Source organism: Cyprinus carpio, chromosome B17 (assembly GCF_018340385.1).
Source record: "Cyprinus carpio isolate SPL01 chromosome B17, ASM1834038v1, whole genome shotgun sequence".
Taxonomy (NCBI): Eukaryota; Metazoa; Chordata; class Actinopteri; order Cypriniformes; family Cyprinidae; genus Cyprinus; species Cyprinus carpio.
The window spans coordinates 11,245,638-11,264,065 of record NC_056613.1 but is presented as its reverse complement, the minus strand read 5'-3'; the positions used below and the strand labels follow the sequence as shown (position 1 = coordinate 11,264,065).

The window sequence follows — 18,428 nt, the reverse complement described above, 5'->3', positions numbered from 1 at the left end:
AAACAAAGTAATTCTTTTCTTAATGTGCAAACTAATACATGCAATGCATACACTACCATTAAAACGTTTGAGTGTATGACTGTTAACATACTATATTGTGTGTGTGTACTGTGTATATTTTTATGTATATATAAATACAGACACATTATTTTATATATAATTATATGTATATATTTATACTTGTATATAATTTATATTACATATAAATATTTTATATAGAAATCTTACATATTTTTCCTTAATATAAACATGTACGTGTGTATTGATATACATAATAAACACACAGTACACACATATAGTATGTAAGCAAACGTTTAATTTGATATTGCAGCCCTTGATCAAATCTGACAATAGAGATTTGTTACAATAATTCTATTTCTAAGAAATTCTGTTCTTTTGAATTATTCATCAAATAATTCAGAAAAAAAAATTATCAAAGTCACCACAAAAATATTAAGCATCACAACTGTGGTGCCCAAAAACATGGGCTTCAAAACAGCATATTAGAATGATTTCTGAAGGATCACGTGACATTGAAAAATTCTGCTTAGCCTTCATAGCAATAAATTATATAATTAATATTCTAAAATAGAAAACAGATATTTTTAATATATCAGAATTTTACAGTTTTACTGTATTTTTGATTAAACAAATGCAGCTTTGGGGAGCATAAGAGACAGAACATTCAAAATCTTACCAACTCCAAACTTATGAATGGTAGTGTATAGTGCATACATTTATTTCTTACCGTTCTTTGGGTACAGACGTTTTCTTAAATCTCCTAATTGTGACAGACACTTCCTGGAGCAAGTCACAGCCCCGCAGGTTATCAGGCTTTTTAGGGGCAGACTGAGGATCTGCTTTAGACGTAGAGGCCTTTTCCTGAAAAGAAGCGAGATTTTAAAAAAATTAGAGCTGCGGTGCTGGTCATCATTTGACTTTTACCTCTATGCAAAGAGCACAAATCAACAGTTCTTTCTTTTATGAAGCAATGCAGCTATACAGCCACTAGAGGGGTCTGTATAGCAGTTACACGACTGAATATCACCCCCAAACCAGCATTCAAAGCTATGACGTCAGTTTTGAAATGACTACACACACACTGTACTGTACCTTGGTGGCCTGAGCTCTCTGCAGCAGAGATGAGAGCGAGTGAGCTTTACTATTGTGAGGTTTGGCTGAGGGCATCCGCACCACCGGCCTCAAGCTCTCATCCAGACCCTTATCATTCGCTGCCTTAATGTGCACCAAGAACGAACGATACTTTCCTCCTGCCATGCCTAGAAAGAGGAATGAAAGGAAAATTTGTGTTGCATATTTACACCAGTGCAGAATGGGAGGAAGTGGTTGCTATAAATGGCTTGTGATGACTGTTCGGGCGAACCTTTGAGGAGTTTGGGACTTGTAAGACTCAGCATCCCTGCGTGTCCAGACAGATCCAGTCCGCTGGACAACCACACCGGCCCACACAAGATATCATCTTTGTGCTCCTGCAGGAATGGACAGAGCCTGGAGCCTGAGACAGACAGAGATGTATTATTAAAGAATGCTGACAGACGTTAGCATAACAGGTGAATGTTTTTAGGTGGTCAAGATGGCTTAATCATCTGGACTCTTCACCTGGTGACTCCTCGATGTCCATGAACTGGATGTCCTCTGAGAAATCATGCAGATGTGGTTGTCCGTTCTTCTCTCCATTTGAGTGCAAGACATGAGACAATGGGAAAACAATCTGCCTGTCCACTGCTGTCTCTGCAGCACAAAGTTTTACACAACAAAAGAATTACGGAATAAAATCAGATCAAACTAGCCCCCGGAATCTACAGTATGTTTTTCTAGTTAAGAGTGACTCACCATTCACTTTGCCCAGGCCTGGTGATTTGTTCTTCAGCAGTGTGACCTGGATTTGTGGGATGTTAGTAATACTGCTGTTTAGCACAAACTTGAAGTCCACATGTCCAACCATGCAGGCTTTAGGTAAGACAAGCTCAAACACATGTTCATCCCAGCTGGAGCTAAGAGAGAGAGATATTACACATTACATGCAAAAAAGGGGGGGAAATGTCTACAGAAACATATTTTTTATTTTAAATGAAATATGTATATTAGATGCATGTGTGTGTGGGATATTGGTAGAGTAACACATGGTTGTAAAAAAACATCTGAGCCAAACAGATTTGAGGACCAGAAAGAACTGTTGTATTAATAAATATGCGCGCATCTGATTTCAACTACACATGCTTTCATATATACATAATCACGTGTTTTAAGGTCAAAAAAGTACTTTGAGGGCAGGTGCATGTTGTATGAGGAAGAGTGTACAGGGGTTAAAGCAAAAAAAAAAAAAATCCTGAGCCTGAACTTTTTTCCGGAGCTTGGGGGTTGCGGGGGCGGACACATACACAGGGTTATTTGGCAAAAAAAAAAAAAAATATTTCCCTTGAAACTAATTAGTAACGTATCTGCCATTGCCATTAGCCCATGACAGGCTCAGACTACAGTTTATGGTCTGATATTTGAAACAGCAATACCAAGAAAGGCTACTCACTACAATGTGGTGCGAACACATGTACTATGTAGGATGCTTTTGATATCAAGTTTTGCTGGTTAACTTTGTCCTTGACAGGGTACAATCAGAGCATGAATTCTGAGTATGGGTCACCATATTTGGCTGTATGTCACGTCACTTTCACTTTTTTTTTTTCACTTTTAAATACACAAATACGCCTATATTATAACAAATACCTGCAGAGGGAGCCAACGGCCTGGTGATGTTTCATGTGATTCAACGACATTCAAATACATTTAATTTTAATATTTGGCCACATGCAAGTCAGAAACTTTTTTTTTGGCATCGCGATGTACAATAAATTTCATATTTAAGAAATATGTTGATGTATTCTCCTGTATTGGCATAGGTTTAAATGATTTACATTACAAATCAAGTGATTTTTCCCAGATGAACGTTAATTAAGCAACCCAAACTCACCGCATATGCAGAGGGAGAATAAATTTGTTCTGGCAATCATATCGTTCTTTTGGAGATAACGTGATTACTCTGAGCTGTTTACAAAGCTCTGCTGTCTTTTTAATAGCTTTTCTATGTAAATATGATGCTAGATGGAAATCTTTGACCATTGTGCTTTGCAGCTTTTTCAATGTGTCGCACTCGAGACCCAGGCTTCTGTTCCATTCATCAGCTAATGCAGGTCTTGTGTTTATAAGAGCAATAACTTCTGATTGGCTAGTAATGTTAGTTTGGTTGAGAATGAAAGCTGTGTTCCTCTCATACATTGGTAGGCGAACTCATGAACTCAAATGTGAGTGTTTTTAAATGTAGGATGACTTTTTTTTCCCGCAGCCAAACACCGCATGCCGGAGAACTTTTAGCCCTGAGTGTAGGTTGTTTGTGAATGCACACCTGTCGCTCTGTAGCTTCCACGTGCGTGTGTGTTGCGCGGCGTCGCCGTGGTGCTGCTGGTGAAGGTGTTGTGGATGCCGCCTTTGTTGCTGTTCCTGCTGCACCTCCACCCAGCAAGGGGGCACTGTTGCGGAGAAGCGTGGCGTCAGCGTCTCAAAACGTGTTAGTTCCACCAGAGAAGAAAGTGTCTCTACGGTCAATGGCTGGTCCACCAGGAGGTCAACTCCTGCCAAAAGACACACAGCTTACTATACTGAACATTTCCACGGGTATGAGGCAAACCATAATTTCACTGCTAGTGTGATTTACACAGAGAGAGAAATACAACATCAGATGACACAATGAACAAAGAACAACACAGAGGAAAATTTTCCTGAAAGCACACTGTGCATCAGCTGTTTTAAACAGACAAATTTTAACTCAACAGAACAAATTGATTTCTTAAGGGTGATTTCTGATGTGGGGTAGCTGAAGGGGCAAATTAAATCAACTATCTGAACTTCCTGCACTATGTTGGACAGACAAACACACAAGTTTAATATGCTTCCATATGTCACTCACCTGTGATCCCTGGGCTTGAAGGATTTGATGTGGGTTTCGCTCCATCCAGTAGTTGCTCTGCCCTATTAGACAGGGGGCCGTCGACAAAAATGTCGGCGTCATCGATATCATCATACACACCTCCAATTTGAAGGAAATGAAGTTCTCCACCCATATAAGAAAAAAAAAAAACTTATTATGTGACCAAGTGCTAAAGCTTTTTATAGTACACCATGAATGACATAACTGCATGAGCATGTTTACTGCAAACAAAAATATCTATTTAAACTATAAAGTATTAAACTTTCTACATTTTTTGGAGAAAATAGGGTTTTCTTGTGCAAAAATTCTTAAGACGATATTCTGGTCACAAGCCAAGTCAATAGAGTATCTATGATATTCTGAATATTCTATATATTAATTAGTTACCTCCTTTAATGCGAGTTGGAGATTTTTTTGTCTGTTTTATCACCTATCAGGTGAACACTAAACAGTCAGATACCTTTAAAAAAAAGTACTGGCACACCTCTTCAAGAAACCACACAATTTATTTATTCATATGCAGATTAAGGAAGGTACGCACATTATACATACGGTTAGAGGATTCAGGCTTGTTTAACTTGCTAACTGCAAATATATCTTATAGTAACAGTTATTTTAGTCTTAATTAAAATACTCATTAATACAGCGACGGACAGCAAGTAAACCAAAAGTGAAAGGCAGGGATAGATCCACCTATTCTCCCTTATTCTAATACATGCACAGATGTGATGACGCAAATCAGCATATTAGAATGATTTCTGAATGATCATGTGACACTGAAGACTGCTTGGTAATGGCTACTGAAAATCCAGCTTTGTCATCATAGAAATAAATTACATTTATGCATACTCAAAAACACACAATAGCAAAGCAGGCATTAACAGACCACAGCAAGGGATTCATAAACTGTACTAAATTGTTTAATTCAGCCAATCAAAAGAGCAATACATATTATAAAACCAGTACGGTGGACAAACAATTCACTTTCAGTTTGAGTGTTTCAGCCCTGTTCGAGAGTCGGCTGAGCTCACTACGGTTATTGAGAACCTTATTGGTTACCATGGCAATGAGGTATGTGTGGGCAGCAAGCTAAACTGAAAGAAACAGTGAACCTCCACACCTCATATGCCCTTGTTAGTGAACAAGAAATGAAGAAGCCTGTTTTAAAGCATCTGGGTTGCTTACCTTTTGTGCAGGCGCATAGCCGGTCGGTGCCTGAGCAGTAGGTAACAGAGACGAAGGGGTCCACCTCCTCTGTCCCATCTTTCTTGGTTGGCTCCACCTTGGCCATCACCTCAAGAGTGGACAAGTCTAGAATCATGATGTAACCTGCCTGCGTAGTCACCACCAGGTGTCCAAGTCCAGCCACCTCTCCTCTCTTTTCCTTCCCAATGGCAGTTCCCAAGCTTGGGCACGCTGTCACTGCGGACGCAACCGTTCCTGTGCCATTTTTGAGGCCTGAAGGTGTAGACTCCTCTGAAGTTTCCTCTCCGTCATCTTCTCTGCCATCCAGCACATCTGGCGGCAAGAGGAGGAGAGATGTGATGGCATCCCGTGGGTCACGAATCTGCTGGATCTTCACCGGTTCCTCCTCCAGGGTTACGATGCGGGTGGAGTAATTCAACTTGTAGAGCGCAAGGTATCCGCCGCCACCACTGCCCCCTAGAGGTCTGGAAGTATGGGGCTGTTGCTGGTCATGAGGGGGCAGAATGAGAGGGGTCTGTGGAGGAGAGGTGCCCGAGTGGGCGTCATGGCCATTTGCCAGTGTCTGTCCTTTGCGATGGCCACAGAGAGCCGAGTGCAAACGGTTGAGGGTGTTTAACACCTCCACCTGATTGATAGCGCTAAGGGACTCTACGGAGCACGGCTGAAGACCGACTAACAAGTGTAATCCATCACTGCAGGGCGTGATGGAATCAACATACAGGTTCTCTTCCTCCAATGCTTTTGGCACCCGCAAGCACTGCACCAGAGAACCTGGCCGGGGAGCCAGAGAGCTCCACTTTTCCCCATCCAAAGGTCCGAGCCCAGACGCCGCATCCGCAAACTGCTGGATGTACGTGATGGGAGGGTCCTGCAGCAACAGCTGCTCGTGAGAGTCAAACTCCATCTCGATAATCTGAGGGACAGTAAAGCCCTCCTCGTGAAGCCCTTTGCTCATCAGGTTGTTCATCTGGGTGAACACCTTCCCTGAAGACTTCTCATCTGCTTCCTTGATGCTGTACAGGAGTAGTACAGGCATAGTCCTTTGCACAGGGGCGAGTGGTGGTAGGTTCGGGGAGCCCAGGTCTGTGGGGGGATTACAGGACTCGATCTCCATGGGACCCTGGTCCGGTGCAAGCCCCTCAGGGGCAGCAGTCCTTACTGGGCTATCCATGGAGCGCCGAGACGGAGGGGGACCTAGTGGAGAACTAGCTGCTGACCGGTAGCTTAGCAGTCCTCCGGCCAGCAGGCAGGGGAAGGGAATGTTGTGGTGCTCGGCTGGCCTCTCCTTAGCCTTGTCGGCTTTTGGGGGGCCCAGTGAGAGTGGAGGGTTGGCCCCCAGCTCCTCCAGGTCTTTAACGGTGTCCTCCAGCACACTGGCCACCACCTCCCACTGCAACTTCTCAGGCTGCTGTAGGACACTGAGAGCTGTGACTCCCAAACTCACCTCCATTGTCTCTTTCTGACCCAGTGGGCCTACACAAATGGAAAGCAGGAAAACAATAAAGAGGGTGTTTGTTGACAACATTGAGTGCAGATACAGTATGTTGAAAAGACATTGTTAATACATGAAAACCAATGTCCAAGTGCTTTTACCTGTGACCGACTCTGATCTGGAATGCTCTTCACTGTCCGAGTCCTCTATCTGGTCATCACTAGGTACAAAAACACAGGACATGTTCGATAGACACAACAACAGAGTAAGACATCTTCAGTAAAAAAATTTTGGTATGTATATGTAGGTTTAAAACCTGTCTCCCTCTAGTTTGGGTAAGTCAGAGCAGCAGGTGGCCTCTTCTAGCCAGGAGAGTGTGGGCCTTCGTGATTCTGTGCCTGTGAGACTCTGCTGCTCGCTGCCGGACAGGATCAGCTGCCTCAGGATGGCTGGGTCATATGGGTTCACCTCAAACTTTAAATGCACCTGCACAGGTGAGAAAAACATGGAGGTTTAGGTGTACTGCGCCATTCTCATCCACTTTAGAAATAAACAACAAACCTTCATAAGCTTTGAAACATCCCAGATGCAAATCTTCCCCCTTTTGGTTGCTGTAGCAAGGAAATGAGGGCAGCTACCGAACCCATAGCACACGATTTTATCCGAACCCTCTGCACTGGGAAACTGAGCTGGGCTGGTGGCCAAAGTGACGGATAACGGAACGTTTTGTGTGTGCTCCCCTTTCACAAACGGACAGTTGGGCGAATGACGCTCATGCTCAGACCTAAAAAGGTATAAAAGGTATTATTAGGATGGTCACAGGGAGGAGTTTCCTCAGCTCTTGGCCTTTGTTATGGTTCATGTTTGAGTCAGCGTGACATTGCGGTTGTGTTTTAGTGGGGTGCTTCTCACCAGGGCTCATCTGTAGGTTCCCAGCACACTAAACACACACTGCAGGTGAAGCACATGGCCCGGTCATCACCTGTGGATGCAGGCTAGAAGGAAGAAGACAGTTGTCAGCGTCATCTATAGTGTAAAGAGACATTCAAAGACCTACTACAACGGGACAAACACAACACATTATAGCCCCGAAATGAGTTTTTAGGAAACATGCTATGACATATTGAATATAAGCTAAGAAAACTGCAAATCTGATCTGCTCTTTAGCATGTAGGGCCCTAAGATTTCCGCAACATGGAAAACGCGGACGGAATCCAGTCATAAAAATGTAATTTACTGTATAAAGCGGAATGTAACAAAATTTGCAAAATTTGGATGGATACATCAAAAGTAGGGCAGTACAATTATGATCATTTGCAGTCAGTCGCAAACATGAGGTGAGGTGCGAGCAGGCGCAAATGCGGGAAAGGCACGTCACATGTGCTATTATAGCCTACTGCGTTCACTGTAAAATGCATTTTTTAATATATATATATATATATATATATATATATATATATATATATATATATATATATATATATATATATATATATATATATATATATATACACACACACACGTTCATCTTTCTGTTTTTATTTATGTATATGTTAATGTTAATATAGAACAAAGGTTTTTTTTTTTTTTTTTTTTATGAGCAACTGGAATGTAGGTTGCCATTGGTGCCCTACGCAAACCGCGTACTCAGCATTTAGGGAGCGGCGATACATTATTTTTAAAGGAATATTTACCAGAAAAGTTCTTTACCAGAATTTATTTGGCAGAAAAATGAAAATACACAACACAGTACTTCCAGGGAAAAAATTATAAAATAAGAAAAAAAAAATTATATATAAAATCTATTAATTAGAGATGCTTCTGATTATTAACATTTAGTGAAACCATTAAAATGGAATACAGAAAATTAATGGAAAACAGAATTTGGTAAAAATTAACCTGATTTTGATAAAAAAAAAAAATCATAGTTTGTTTATTATTGTAAGTGTCATGATTTCAATTAATTAGACTTATTAAATTAAATACAATTTAATTTGACCATTAAAACAGAGTCTAGAAAAATTAAAATGGAAAAAAACGGAATTTGGCGAAATATAAAACAGATTTCATAGGGCCCTAAGCATCTGGTATAACAGTTTAAAAAGATGAAAGTCCACCTAGACTGTCAGGGCTAACCCTTAAAGAAACTTCAGTTCATAATTAATCACGTTTTGCCATTTCGCTCTTTATTTCTTAAACTAACAGAATGTCCCTTTGCTGTGGCATCACCCTTTCATCCACAACACAGAGGCACTATTCTCCCTTCACTTCATTCCGTTGGCATGACAACAGGGAACATGGGTGAGAGAAGTAGTGTGGTTTCTTTGGTTACTAGCACAGCTCAACCCTTCTTGGCATGCATGGTGACTCGAATAAAGACAACACATCATGTACCAGCACATCATCGGAAATTCCCTGATTTTATAATAAAACCGAAAGCGAAACGTTCATAAAATGATCTTTGAACTCATAATAGACACCTCAAACATTAACTGACGGTACTGTCCTGGATTTATCTCTGTTGTTTATATAACCTGAACAATTAGAAAATACAATTCATTCATTCTTGTTGACCCAGTTTTAGTTCTGTGCTCAAAATGATTTCACTTTCAATAGTGATACAGACTTTCACAATCAGTCAGTGACCATCAAGAGGACTCATTCAAACAGTGAAAAAAGAAACACATACCACACGAAAAGCAAAACGAAGAGGACCTGAGCAGGGCAAAATTTAAAGGTGACAGTCAATTTGAAAAAAACCATTGCCATGGCAATGACACAAACCTGGTGATAAAAGCCTGCCTGGGCCATGGGATCAGGCTGAGCCCACCTGTAGCCAGAATGAGGCCAGGATGTGAACGTCTCTCTCCTGTTAGCTTCACTGTACATCAAAGACCTGTAAATATCACACATACGCTCTTAGGTCAAAAAAGAAATCTTTGGCAGTGAAGAGGCACAAACAGCACTTCAAATCATTCTACATCCTCAAATCCTCTAATTTCTGTAGAAAATTTGAATGGTGCATGCCCACGCCGTTACCATATAAGGTGTTCTGGGTGGTTTCCAGTGTGTTTTAGTGTGGTTACTTAAAGGGGTCATGAACTGAGAAATCAAAATTCCCTTGATTTTTTGACATATAAGAGGTCATTGTACTATAAAACATCCTGTAAGTTTCAGAGCAAGTTAGTCTAAAACCAGCTTATATTGAAGCCAATCTGCAAAAACGACTGTTGCGGAATGTGCACTTTAAGGCGTAATAGTGTGGCTAAACACTGCCTCCACAGAAGAAGATCAACGCCTGCTTCCACATACCTGCCTGTTTAGCCCCACCCACTGACTCGCATATGTAGTGTAAAACAGGACAACAAATAGCTTATTACTTCTAAAATAGGTTTTATTATGTAAAAATCTTACCATTATAAGGGGACCCCAAAGAACAGTACAAAAAAAAGCAGTTCATGACACCTTCAAGGTGTTCTGGGTGTTTTTAAAATAGTTTTTCCTTATTGGAATAAGCCGAAACACCCTATCCTCCAAATATCAAAGATGTACTGGTAGGGATGGGCAAAAAAAATCGAATGCGATTTTCATGCGCATCTTGTCAGTAAAGCTGCTCCTGTGATTAGTAGTTAATCTCCAGCACGTGCATTCAGATCAGAGTATGTGAGAGGAGTGGAGCGACAACAACTTCCCCTCCGCGCTCAGAGCATTTAATAATCACTCCACTCCGGGAGCGGCATTTACAACACAGAGCCATAGTTCACTGACAAGCTACACAAAATCGCGTTCAAAATCGCTGGCGACTCATTGCCGATTTTGAACGCGATTTTGTGTAGCTTGTAAAGCAACATTATAATGATTATTAAATGCTCAGAGCGCGGAGGGGAAGTTGTCGCCGCTCCACTCCACTCACATACTCTGATCTGAATGCACGTGCAGGAGACTACCTACTTATTACAGGAGCGGCTTTACTGACAAGATGCGCACGAAAATCGCATTCGATTTTTTGCCCAGCCCTATGTACTGGTTTATAGATAAGTCAATTGAATTTTGTCACCTACTGTCCCCAAATGGAAAATGGAAATGGAAAAGTAAAAGCACAATTGACCCTTCGACAAGAGTTTGATTCACAGGCGATCTGACCAATCATAATGCCGAATTCGCCATTTGTCCATCAAACAAACTAGACAGGAGTGTTAGTAGATTAGCATCAGTAAAGTTAAAGTTGAAATTCTCAAGCAGCACTATTTGCAGAAACATTTACAATTCTGAATGCTTTTATGCTATCACAAATAATCAGACAAACACTGAAGTGACCCTATCCTTTGCAGTTACCTGTCTACAGCGCGCCCGGGTCCGACACCCAGCTCTGGCCTGCCACTCGGTAAGAGGTAGGAGAGTCTGTCCATGACCGAAGAGGCAACCGACAGTGCTGCGACATTCTGATTCAACTTTTTCAACTCGTTCACGATGGCACTCGTTACCACCTTCAGCACGTGATGAGGGAGATGGAAGGTCACAGTCGCCCACTGGAAAGTGAGAAAGATGGAGGGTGACATTACATTTCAAAAGCATTTACAGCAGGAAGGCATGCAAGATGGTGTAAATAATAGGCCTACGTCTTTTAAGGAGCTTGGAACAGCTGCAAAGACTTGAGGATTTTCCGAGTTCAGCTGCCTAATTTCAGGCCAAAGTGTTTCAATATTTCTAAACTGAAATGTCTGAACACGTCTGAACAAGCTTGTTCACAACAATCCTGGCTTATTTGAACTTTCACTCTCATTTAAACCTAGAAAAAGCTCCAATGTTCAAACATGAAATAACCTGATACACAATCTGTGTGCTTTCCAAGAGCCAGGAAAGTTCCAGAACCCAGTGCGGTGGCCTGACAGGGGTCAATGGAGAGCTGAGTGAGAAATCCATCACCGTAGCTGACGCTCATTGTTACAGCAGTGCGATCTGGATGTCTGCCAGATTACGGAAAAAAGGGTGCTTGGATGACTACACAAGGGAACGCTGCACTTACTTTCATTTTTTTTTTACCACATGAGGCTGATACCGAGGTCCACTGCGAAACTGCATGAAGAGGACTGCAGTAATATGCTGATGGCTTGAAGGACGCAGGGGAGAAACATGCCATCATTATTAACTGCAGAGGCCCATTTATTTAAAGAAAGTGCTGATCTAGGATCAGTTTCCTTCCTCCTATCTAGATGAATATGACTCATGCGTAGATGAGTAAAACAGTTCCTAGATCAGCCTTTATAGGGGGTCCTTATAAACACACTATTTAAATACAGGAGCGGCAGACTCCCAATGCAATTACCTACGCTCTTGTTTTCTCACTACAAAGATGCAAATTTATGCTTTCTGTACATGTGCTTGCATCTGATGCAGCAATGAGAGCTCAAAAATGTAAGATTTAATTAGATTTTTTTAACAACTGAATAATACTTTGTATTATTTTTTATTTATTTTACTTATTTATTTTTATATATTAATTTATACTTTTAGTGGGGTTTTTTGTTGTATTTTGGTTATTGTACATTATTTAATTTTATTATATAAACACTTCATTTATTCATATTGTGTTTTGTTGTTAATTTTTCATTTTGCAATTATATTTATATTTGTTGTACACTGTTTATTGGTTTTTTTTTTTTATTACTGGCACAATATTTCTTTATTTATTTATTTTTATGCTTTACTTAAATGTATGTAAAACAATTATGCCAATAATTATACCAAGACTGAAAATTACTTGCATTGAAACAAAATTGTATTTGAAAAAGAACAAAAATGGAAAAAAGCGATCTGTTTAGTAACTTTCTGCTGCATAGAGTACTACTGACACAATCTAAATCACAGTCACACCTAATCATGTGTTACTCTGAGTGTAAGCTGAGTGTTTCTCTCTGCATTCTTACAGTAACAGTCATGACAGTGTGTATAAAGACAGAGGGAGACTTAAGATGGACCTCAGCGCCCTCTGACAGACTTCACCGGCACAGGTGCATTAGTGGGAGTCTTTGATCATCCTCCTGTTACTGCAGGGCTACTGATACACGTCAGAGCTCTGCAGCACTGCTGTTCAATACAGCCTGTGTGTGTCTGCACAGATAAGTCACTGTGAGGATGTGTCTCATGAATAATCTATATGCTGTAATGCTACATGACTCAACTATTCTTGCTTATTAACAGACACACACACAGTCAGATTGCATTACATCAGCAAACATGTCACTACACACACTGTGCCGTGAAGGTTTAATCCGACATTATGGGACCCACAAATTCAAGTAAGGAAAAGTAGCTTGCCAGACGCTCTGCAGCACTGAAACATGAAGCCAAATCCCAGCACTGCACAATAATGAATGGATGGCCAATACTACCAGTGTGTGTTTGTGAGAGACAGAGAACCAGTCCTGTGATTAAAGAACACTTTAAGAACGCATTCCACAATCAAGCCAAAGTCACATCAGATCCAGCTATGAATTTCATTATATAAATTTTATCAAACATTAAAAAAATTCTTGATAGGACAAAATATGTTTTCTATGGAAGCCTGTTTCTGCTTCAGAGTAAATAAATTAAGAAATGAAGTCATAATTGCGCGAATTTTGAGCAACAATTGTAAGATATGAAGTTGTATGCGTTAAATATCTTTAAAAAACTACAACTGTGAAATATAAAAGAAAAAGATGTTGTTGTAAAATATGATGTCCTAAATGTATACAATTGCTAAATTTAATGCCCTAAAGATATAAAATCAACTCAGAGAAATAAAATTGCAGTTGTAGCTATAAAGATGTAACTGAGATATAAAGGTACATTGTAAGATATAGTTTTAATTGTGAGCTATAAAGTCACATTTGTGAGCTATAAAGTCTAATTATTAAACTGAGATATTAAGTCAGTTATTAGAAAGGTGAAATTTTGAGTTATGATTATGAGAAATAAAGTCACAGTTGTCAGATATAAAGCCAATTATGAGAAATATAGTCTCAACTGTTGCTATGAAGATGTACTTGTGAGATTGTGAGCTATATTACCATAATTATTACAATTGTGAACCACAACGTTGCAATACTGAGATATAAATTTACAATTACAAGAAATAAAGAGGCCATTATGACATAGTCATAAATTACTTCAATCACCATTTCAGCTATAAACAGGCTTGACTCACAAAAAGATCAAAATAGTCATTTAGCCCTTAGTAGGCTAGGTTGATTATTCATTAGGCTATTTATATTTCTACACTTTGGTTTTTTTTTTTATACAACTCTGTGGTTACAGAAACATTATAATGATTAGAACAGTGAGATGACTTATGAATGATGCATCTTCCTTCCTGTTAGACAAACCTTTGCCACTTTGTGATTGGCCGCCGTCTCATCTGAGGTATTCTCCAGGCCTTCTTTGAGCTGGGTGAGAAAGTGATCGTAACCCTCCGTGTTGGAAACATCCACCTTCTCCATACACGCATACAACATCTGCTGGGCCTGCAGGGGAACACGAGGTACATTGTATTTCACTTTTACCACCTATTCAAACCTCAAACCTCAAAGTTGCAGGATACAAGCAATAAGTCATTCATCTATAAACAGAGCACATGAAAATCTATCACAGTTAAAGCAACTGCACTGTGATGGCCTCATTGAGTCTGTATCTTCTCATGTGGATATCAAATGATAGTGTTGAAGTGTTACACCATTAGACTGCTTCAGATTATTAAAGGATACTGATCTCAAAGGACCAATAGCACAGGAGTGATTATACTTTCTACCGCAGAAAACATTAGATATTACAGAACCAAGACAGTAAAGATGTTACACAAGACTATTATTTCAAAAATGTTGTTCCTCTAAAATTCTTATTCATCAAAGAATCCTACAAAATGCATCAAGGTTTCAACAAAAATATTAATTATTAAAATTGTTTGACTGTAATAAGAACTATTACTTGAGCATCAAATCAGCATATTAAAAATATTTCTGAAGGATCATGTGACACTGAAGACCGGAACAGTTAACTGAAATACTAATTTTACTGGTTTACTGTATTTTTAACAAATAAATGCAGCTCTAGACATCATAAGAGATTTCAAAAACATTTAAAAATTCTTACTGAAATACTAATTTTACTGGTTTACTGTATTTTTAAACAAATCAATCAAAGAGATTTCAAAACATTTAAAAATAGCTTAACCACATCTGGTTCCGTATTTTAAAAACAAATAAATGCAGCTCTAGACATCATAAGAGATTTCAAAAACATTTAAAAATTCTTATGCAATATCATAAAAGGTTTTGGTCTTTTTTTGTTTTTTTATTGTTTTGTGGTTTCATTTTATGGAAAAGCGTCCACAGGGTCAGCTCTGAATATCGTGAACCTGAGCACATCATGATGCCTCTATTTTGATGCTTCACTCCACAGAGTTCAATGCACTGGGGAACACTGTCACAAATCATTAAAGGGCCTTAATACGCTGTGTCTCTTTTAATGAGCACTCAGATGGAAGCTAAAGCCTTATATTACTCACTACCTATGAATAAGAATCAATGCACATCACAGGGATGTTCAGCTGATGTTTCAAACAATGCTGCATCTGTTGGCTCCACCTAGAGATTTCCAACTATTTATGCTATTTCTGTGTGCCAAAATGCTTGAGTTGTAACAATTCATAAAAATGGCATGATTGCAATGTAATTTTAGATGAGTACAGATGTGTAACACCGCCTCAGAGCTTAAAAAGATCAAATATAAAGGTAGGCCTCAATAAAACACTCATAAGAGACATTCGGTCTCACCCTTTTTACCACGTTGAATCAGTACCATAAAAACAAGCTAATCACGACCAACATTACGCTATTAAAAATCCTATATAAACAGATTTACTTCCAGCACTGCGATGATGACTCATGTTTACACTTCAGTTCTCACATTTCACTGTACATGTTTATGAATGGCCTTTCTGAACAACAAGTTGAGTCACATGACTCATTCAGTCTGAGACTAGGGAACTCCTAAGTTAACTCATGTGACCTAGCAGAACAGATCGGGCTCCCCTGAGGAACAGCTCATGGCCTGCAGACGTTTGTTTTGACCTCAGTGGCCTCTATTGTGTATTGGAAAATATAATCTCAAGACAAATGCATAGGTAAATCAAAATTGGATTTCGGCATTAGACATTAGAAGAATGATACACGTCACTAGGGCTGTGCAATTAATAGCATTCGACTGTCATGCGCATCTCGTCAGTAAAGACGATCCCATGATTAGTAGTAAATCACTGTCACCTGCTTTCAGATTGAGTGGCTTTCACTACACAGAGCCGTAGTTCACTGACAATTAGGCAATATCGCGTTCATAATCACAGATGAATCGCATTCGATTTTGAACGCGATATCGCCTAGCTTGCACATCAAGGCTACATTTAGTAAAAAAAAAATATATATAAAATCGGTATGATTTCGGTACAGCAGGGGAATCACTTTTTTTTTTAAATGGTTTACTGAACAAGTTTCTCTTTCTTTAAATACATTCAGTTATAGTTTAAATTTTCTTAGTGATAAAAATCTACCTCAGCTTATGCTTAAAACTACAGGGAGCCCTTTTACATTACAAGGTTACAATTAGGCCTAACTTAACCCAAACATAAATTTAATTACTATTTATTTTTAAATAGGTGATCAACACTCAACTTTAAAAAAAAAATTAAAAAAAAAAAAAAATTGTATGCAAACATGTAAATTGCACATAATGCAGTTTTTAAATTAACTTATAAATAATAAAATTTCTAAGCTATTTGTTTAAATATATTCAGTTACACAATGGCTCATAGCATGTTTCATAACAGGTTCATTTAAACATACTGTACATTAAATAATTAAGACTAACAGGTTCAGTAAAATATAATGAGTATATGGTGTAATATTTCGCATAATGCTCCTCTCTAGACTTAATTTCTCTTATGAAGTAATGAGCTGTGGACACTAATGACTTGCTGAGGTACATTAAATGCTACGTGACATTTTATTTCCACGCTGTATTGTTGATGTCCTTCCGCGGTTGAAACACTGATTGAGCAATTACATGAGGCATGAGATGTTCAGTCATGTTTATTCACGTTAAAACTAGTAATACAGAGGAAGGAATGATCACGTTCATTCGCACACCGCTCTGCACAAATCTGCGGGGCGTCACGGCTCAGACACGGGAACCGGAGCTAATCGCGGCTGCTCTGGTCAGTGCTTGTGTTGGGATTAAACCAGCACATTTCTGAACCTTCCCAGAAGCGGCTCTCCAAGGCGTTTATACAGCGATCTGTCATGTCACATCAAAGACTGTCAAAATGGCATTTATTATTTGAATTTCCTGAAAAAATATATATATTTTCTTACATGCGTACTGAACCGAAAGACCCGTACCGAAATGGTTCGGTACGAATACGTGTACCGTTACACCCCTAAAAATATGTATACATATTCTCAAAACAGACACAAAACAACATGATATCTGAGTGTCAGACTGTCTCAGGTAGGGATGCACGATAAATATCGCACAATATTTAATGTGCATCTCGTCGTCAGTAAAGCTGGTTCTGTAATCAGCGGTAAATCTCTACACGTGCGTGCTTTCAAGTGGAGCAGCATTTACTACACAGAGCCGTTGCTCACTGACAAGCTGTGCAAAATATGATCATGGTTTTGCGCAGCTTGTCAGTGAACGGCTCTGTGTAGTAAATGCTGCTCCACGTTAAAGTAATATCGTGTGATATTTATCGAGCATCCCTAATCTCAGGTTATATGTTCATCAGTCTACAAAATCCACTGGTTTTCACACATAAAGAGAACCGTATGTGACCAGGAAGTGGTGAGACCCGGGAGGTTTGTTTTCAGAGTATCCTAGGACACAATGGACCAGTCTGTCTGCATAGCACTCTTTGTCAGACTGGTTATGCGATCTCTATATCAACAAGCGCACTCAAACAACTAGCATTTTGCCGAGTTGTAACCTACACCATACACTAAGGAAGTGCATGACAATAATTCCTGTAGTGCAGTGTTGGATGAGCCACAGAAACTTGTTATATGCTATACTACACCATATTGACCTCAGCACCATACTGATGGATGATCTGTGCTTACACATGTTCTTCAAAAACATTCATGAAAAATTATAAGATCTTATGACTTAAACATTATTTGCTGTCAAGCAGCAGGATCTGTCAGATGAAAGCATTAATCAGCTGTCAGACAAACCGGGCAAATAATACTTGCCATCTGGCATGACAGACTTGCAAATAATACTTTTAACAAATATTTCAGCAATCATTCATATTCTAAATATGCATACCTTTAATTTCTCTGAACAAGATCAGTGATTTAACATATTTTTGCTTATTAAACACAACTGCAGACTCTAAAGAAAATGGTTATGTGGTCTATGCAGTTAAAAATGCCGGAAGCATCACTGTTTAGGTTTGCACTGAGGTTTGCACCCCACAACCACATCAGCTATTTACTGTTAGTGATCAAGTAAAGAATATGCTGTACACTTTCTATCAGTATATACAAAATGTGCATGCTGGGATTCTTACCTCGGTAACGGGCAGCTCCAGCTGCACCATGTCTTCTGGCTTGGACACAGGGGCCTGGAGAGCCGTGTCCAAAAGAAGGATCCCATTCAAGTCCTTCCTACAGCCGACGGCGTAATCGTCCACAAACAGCACTTTATCCACGGCTGGGAAGTACTGACACCTCACCCGGCCCCCAGGTTTAG

General features: G+C 39.5%; 1 protein-coding gene across 7 annotated transcripts in view; it reads right to left on the bottom strand.

The window, feature by feature from the left end:
* birc6 (baculoviral IAP repeat containing 6) overlaps window positions 1-18,428 on the bottom strand; it is an 85,511-nt gene that overhangs the window by 63,671 nt on the left and 3,412 nt on the right. For all 7 annotated transcript variants that reach the window (XM_042742193.1, XM_042742197.1, XM_042742196.1 and 4 more), the window contains exons 2-17: window positions 18,247-18,428; window positions 14,009-14,146; window positions 10,977-11,170; window positions 9,426-9,537; window positions 7,554-7,636; window positions 7,203-7,425; window positions 6,958-7,127; window positions 6,803-6,861; window positions 5,189-6,682; window positions 3,983-4,132; window positions 3,422-3,647; window positions 1,855-2,015; window positions 1,621-1,752; window positions 1,385-1,516; window positions 1,114-1,280; window positions 749-882 (exon numbers count right to left, since the gene is read on the bottom strand). In XM_042742193.1, coding sequence (XP_042598127.1) covers window positions 749-882; window positions 1,114-1,280; window positions 1,385-1,516; window positions 1,621-1,752; window positions 1,855-2,015; window positions 3,422-3,647; window positions 3,983-4,132; window positions 5,189-6,682; window positions 6,803-6,861; window positions 6,958-7,127; window positions 7,203-7,425; window positions 7,554-7,636; window positions 9,426-9,537; window positions 10,977-11,170; window positions 14,009-14,146; window positions 18,247-18,428 — 3,757 coding nt within the window. The remainder of the gene's footprint in view (window positions 1-748; window positions 883-1,113; window positions 1,281-1,384; window positions 1,517-1,620; window positions 1,753-1,854; window positions 2,016-3,421; window positions 3,648-3,982; window positions 4,133-5,188; window positions 6,683-6,802; window positions 6,862-6,957; window positions 7,128-7,202; window positions 7,426-7,553; window positions 7,637-9,425; window positions 9,538-10,976; window positions 11,171-14,008; window positions 14,147-18,246) is intronic.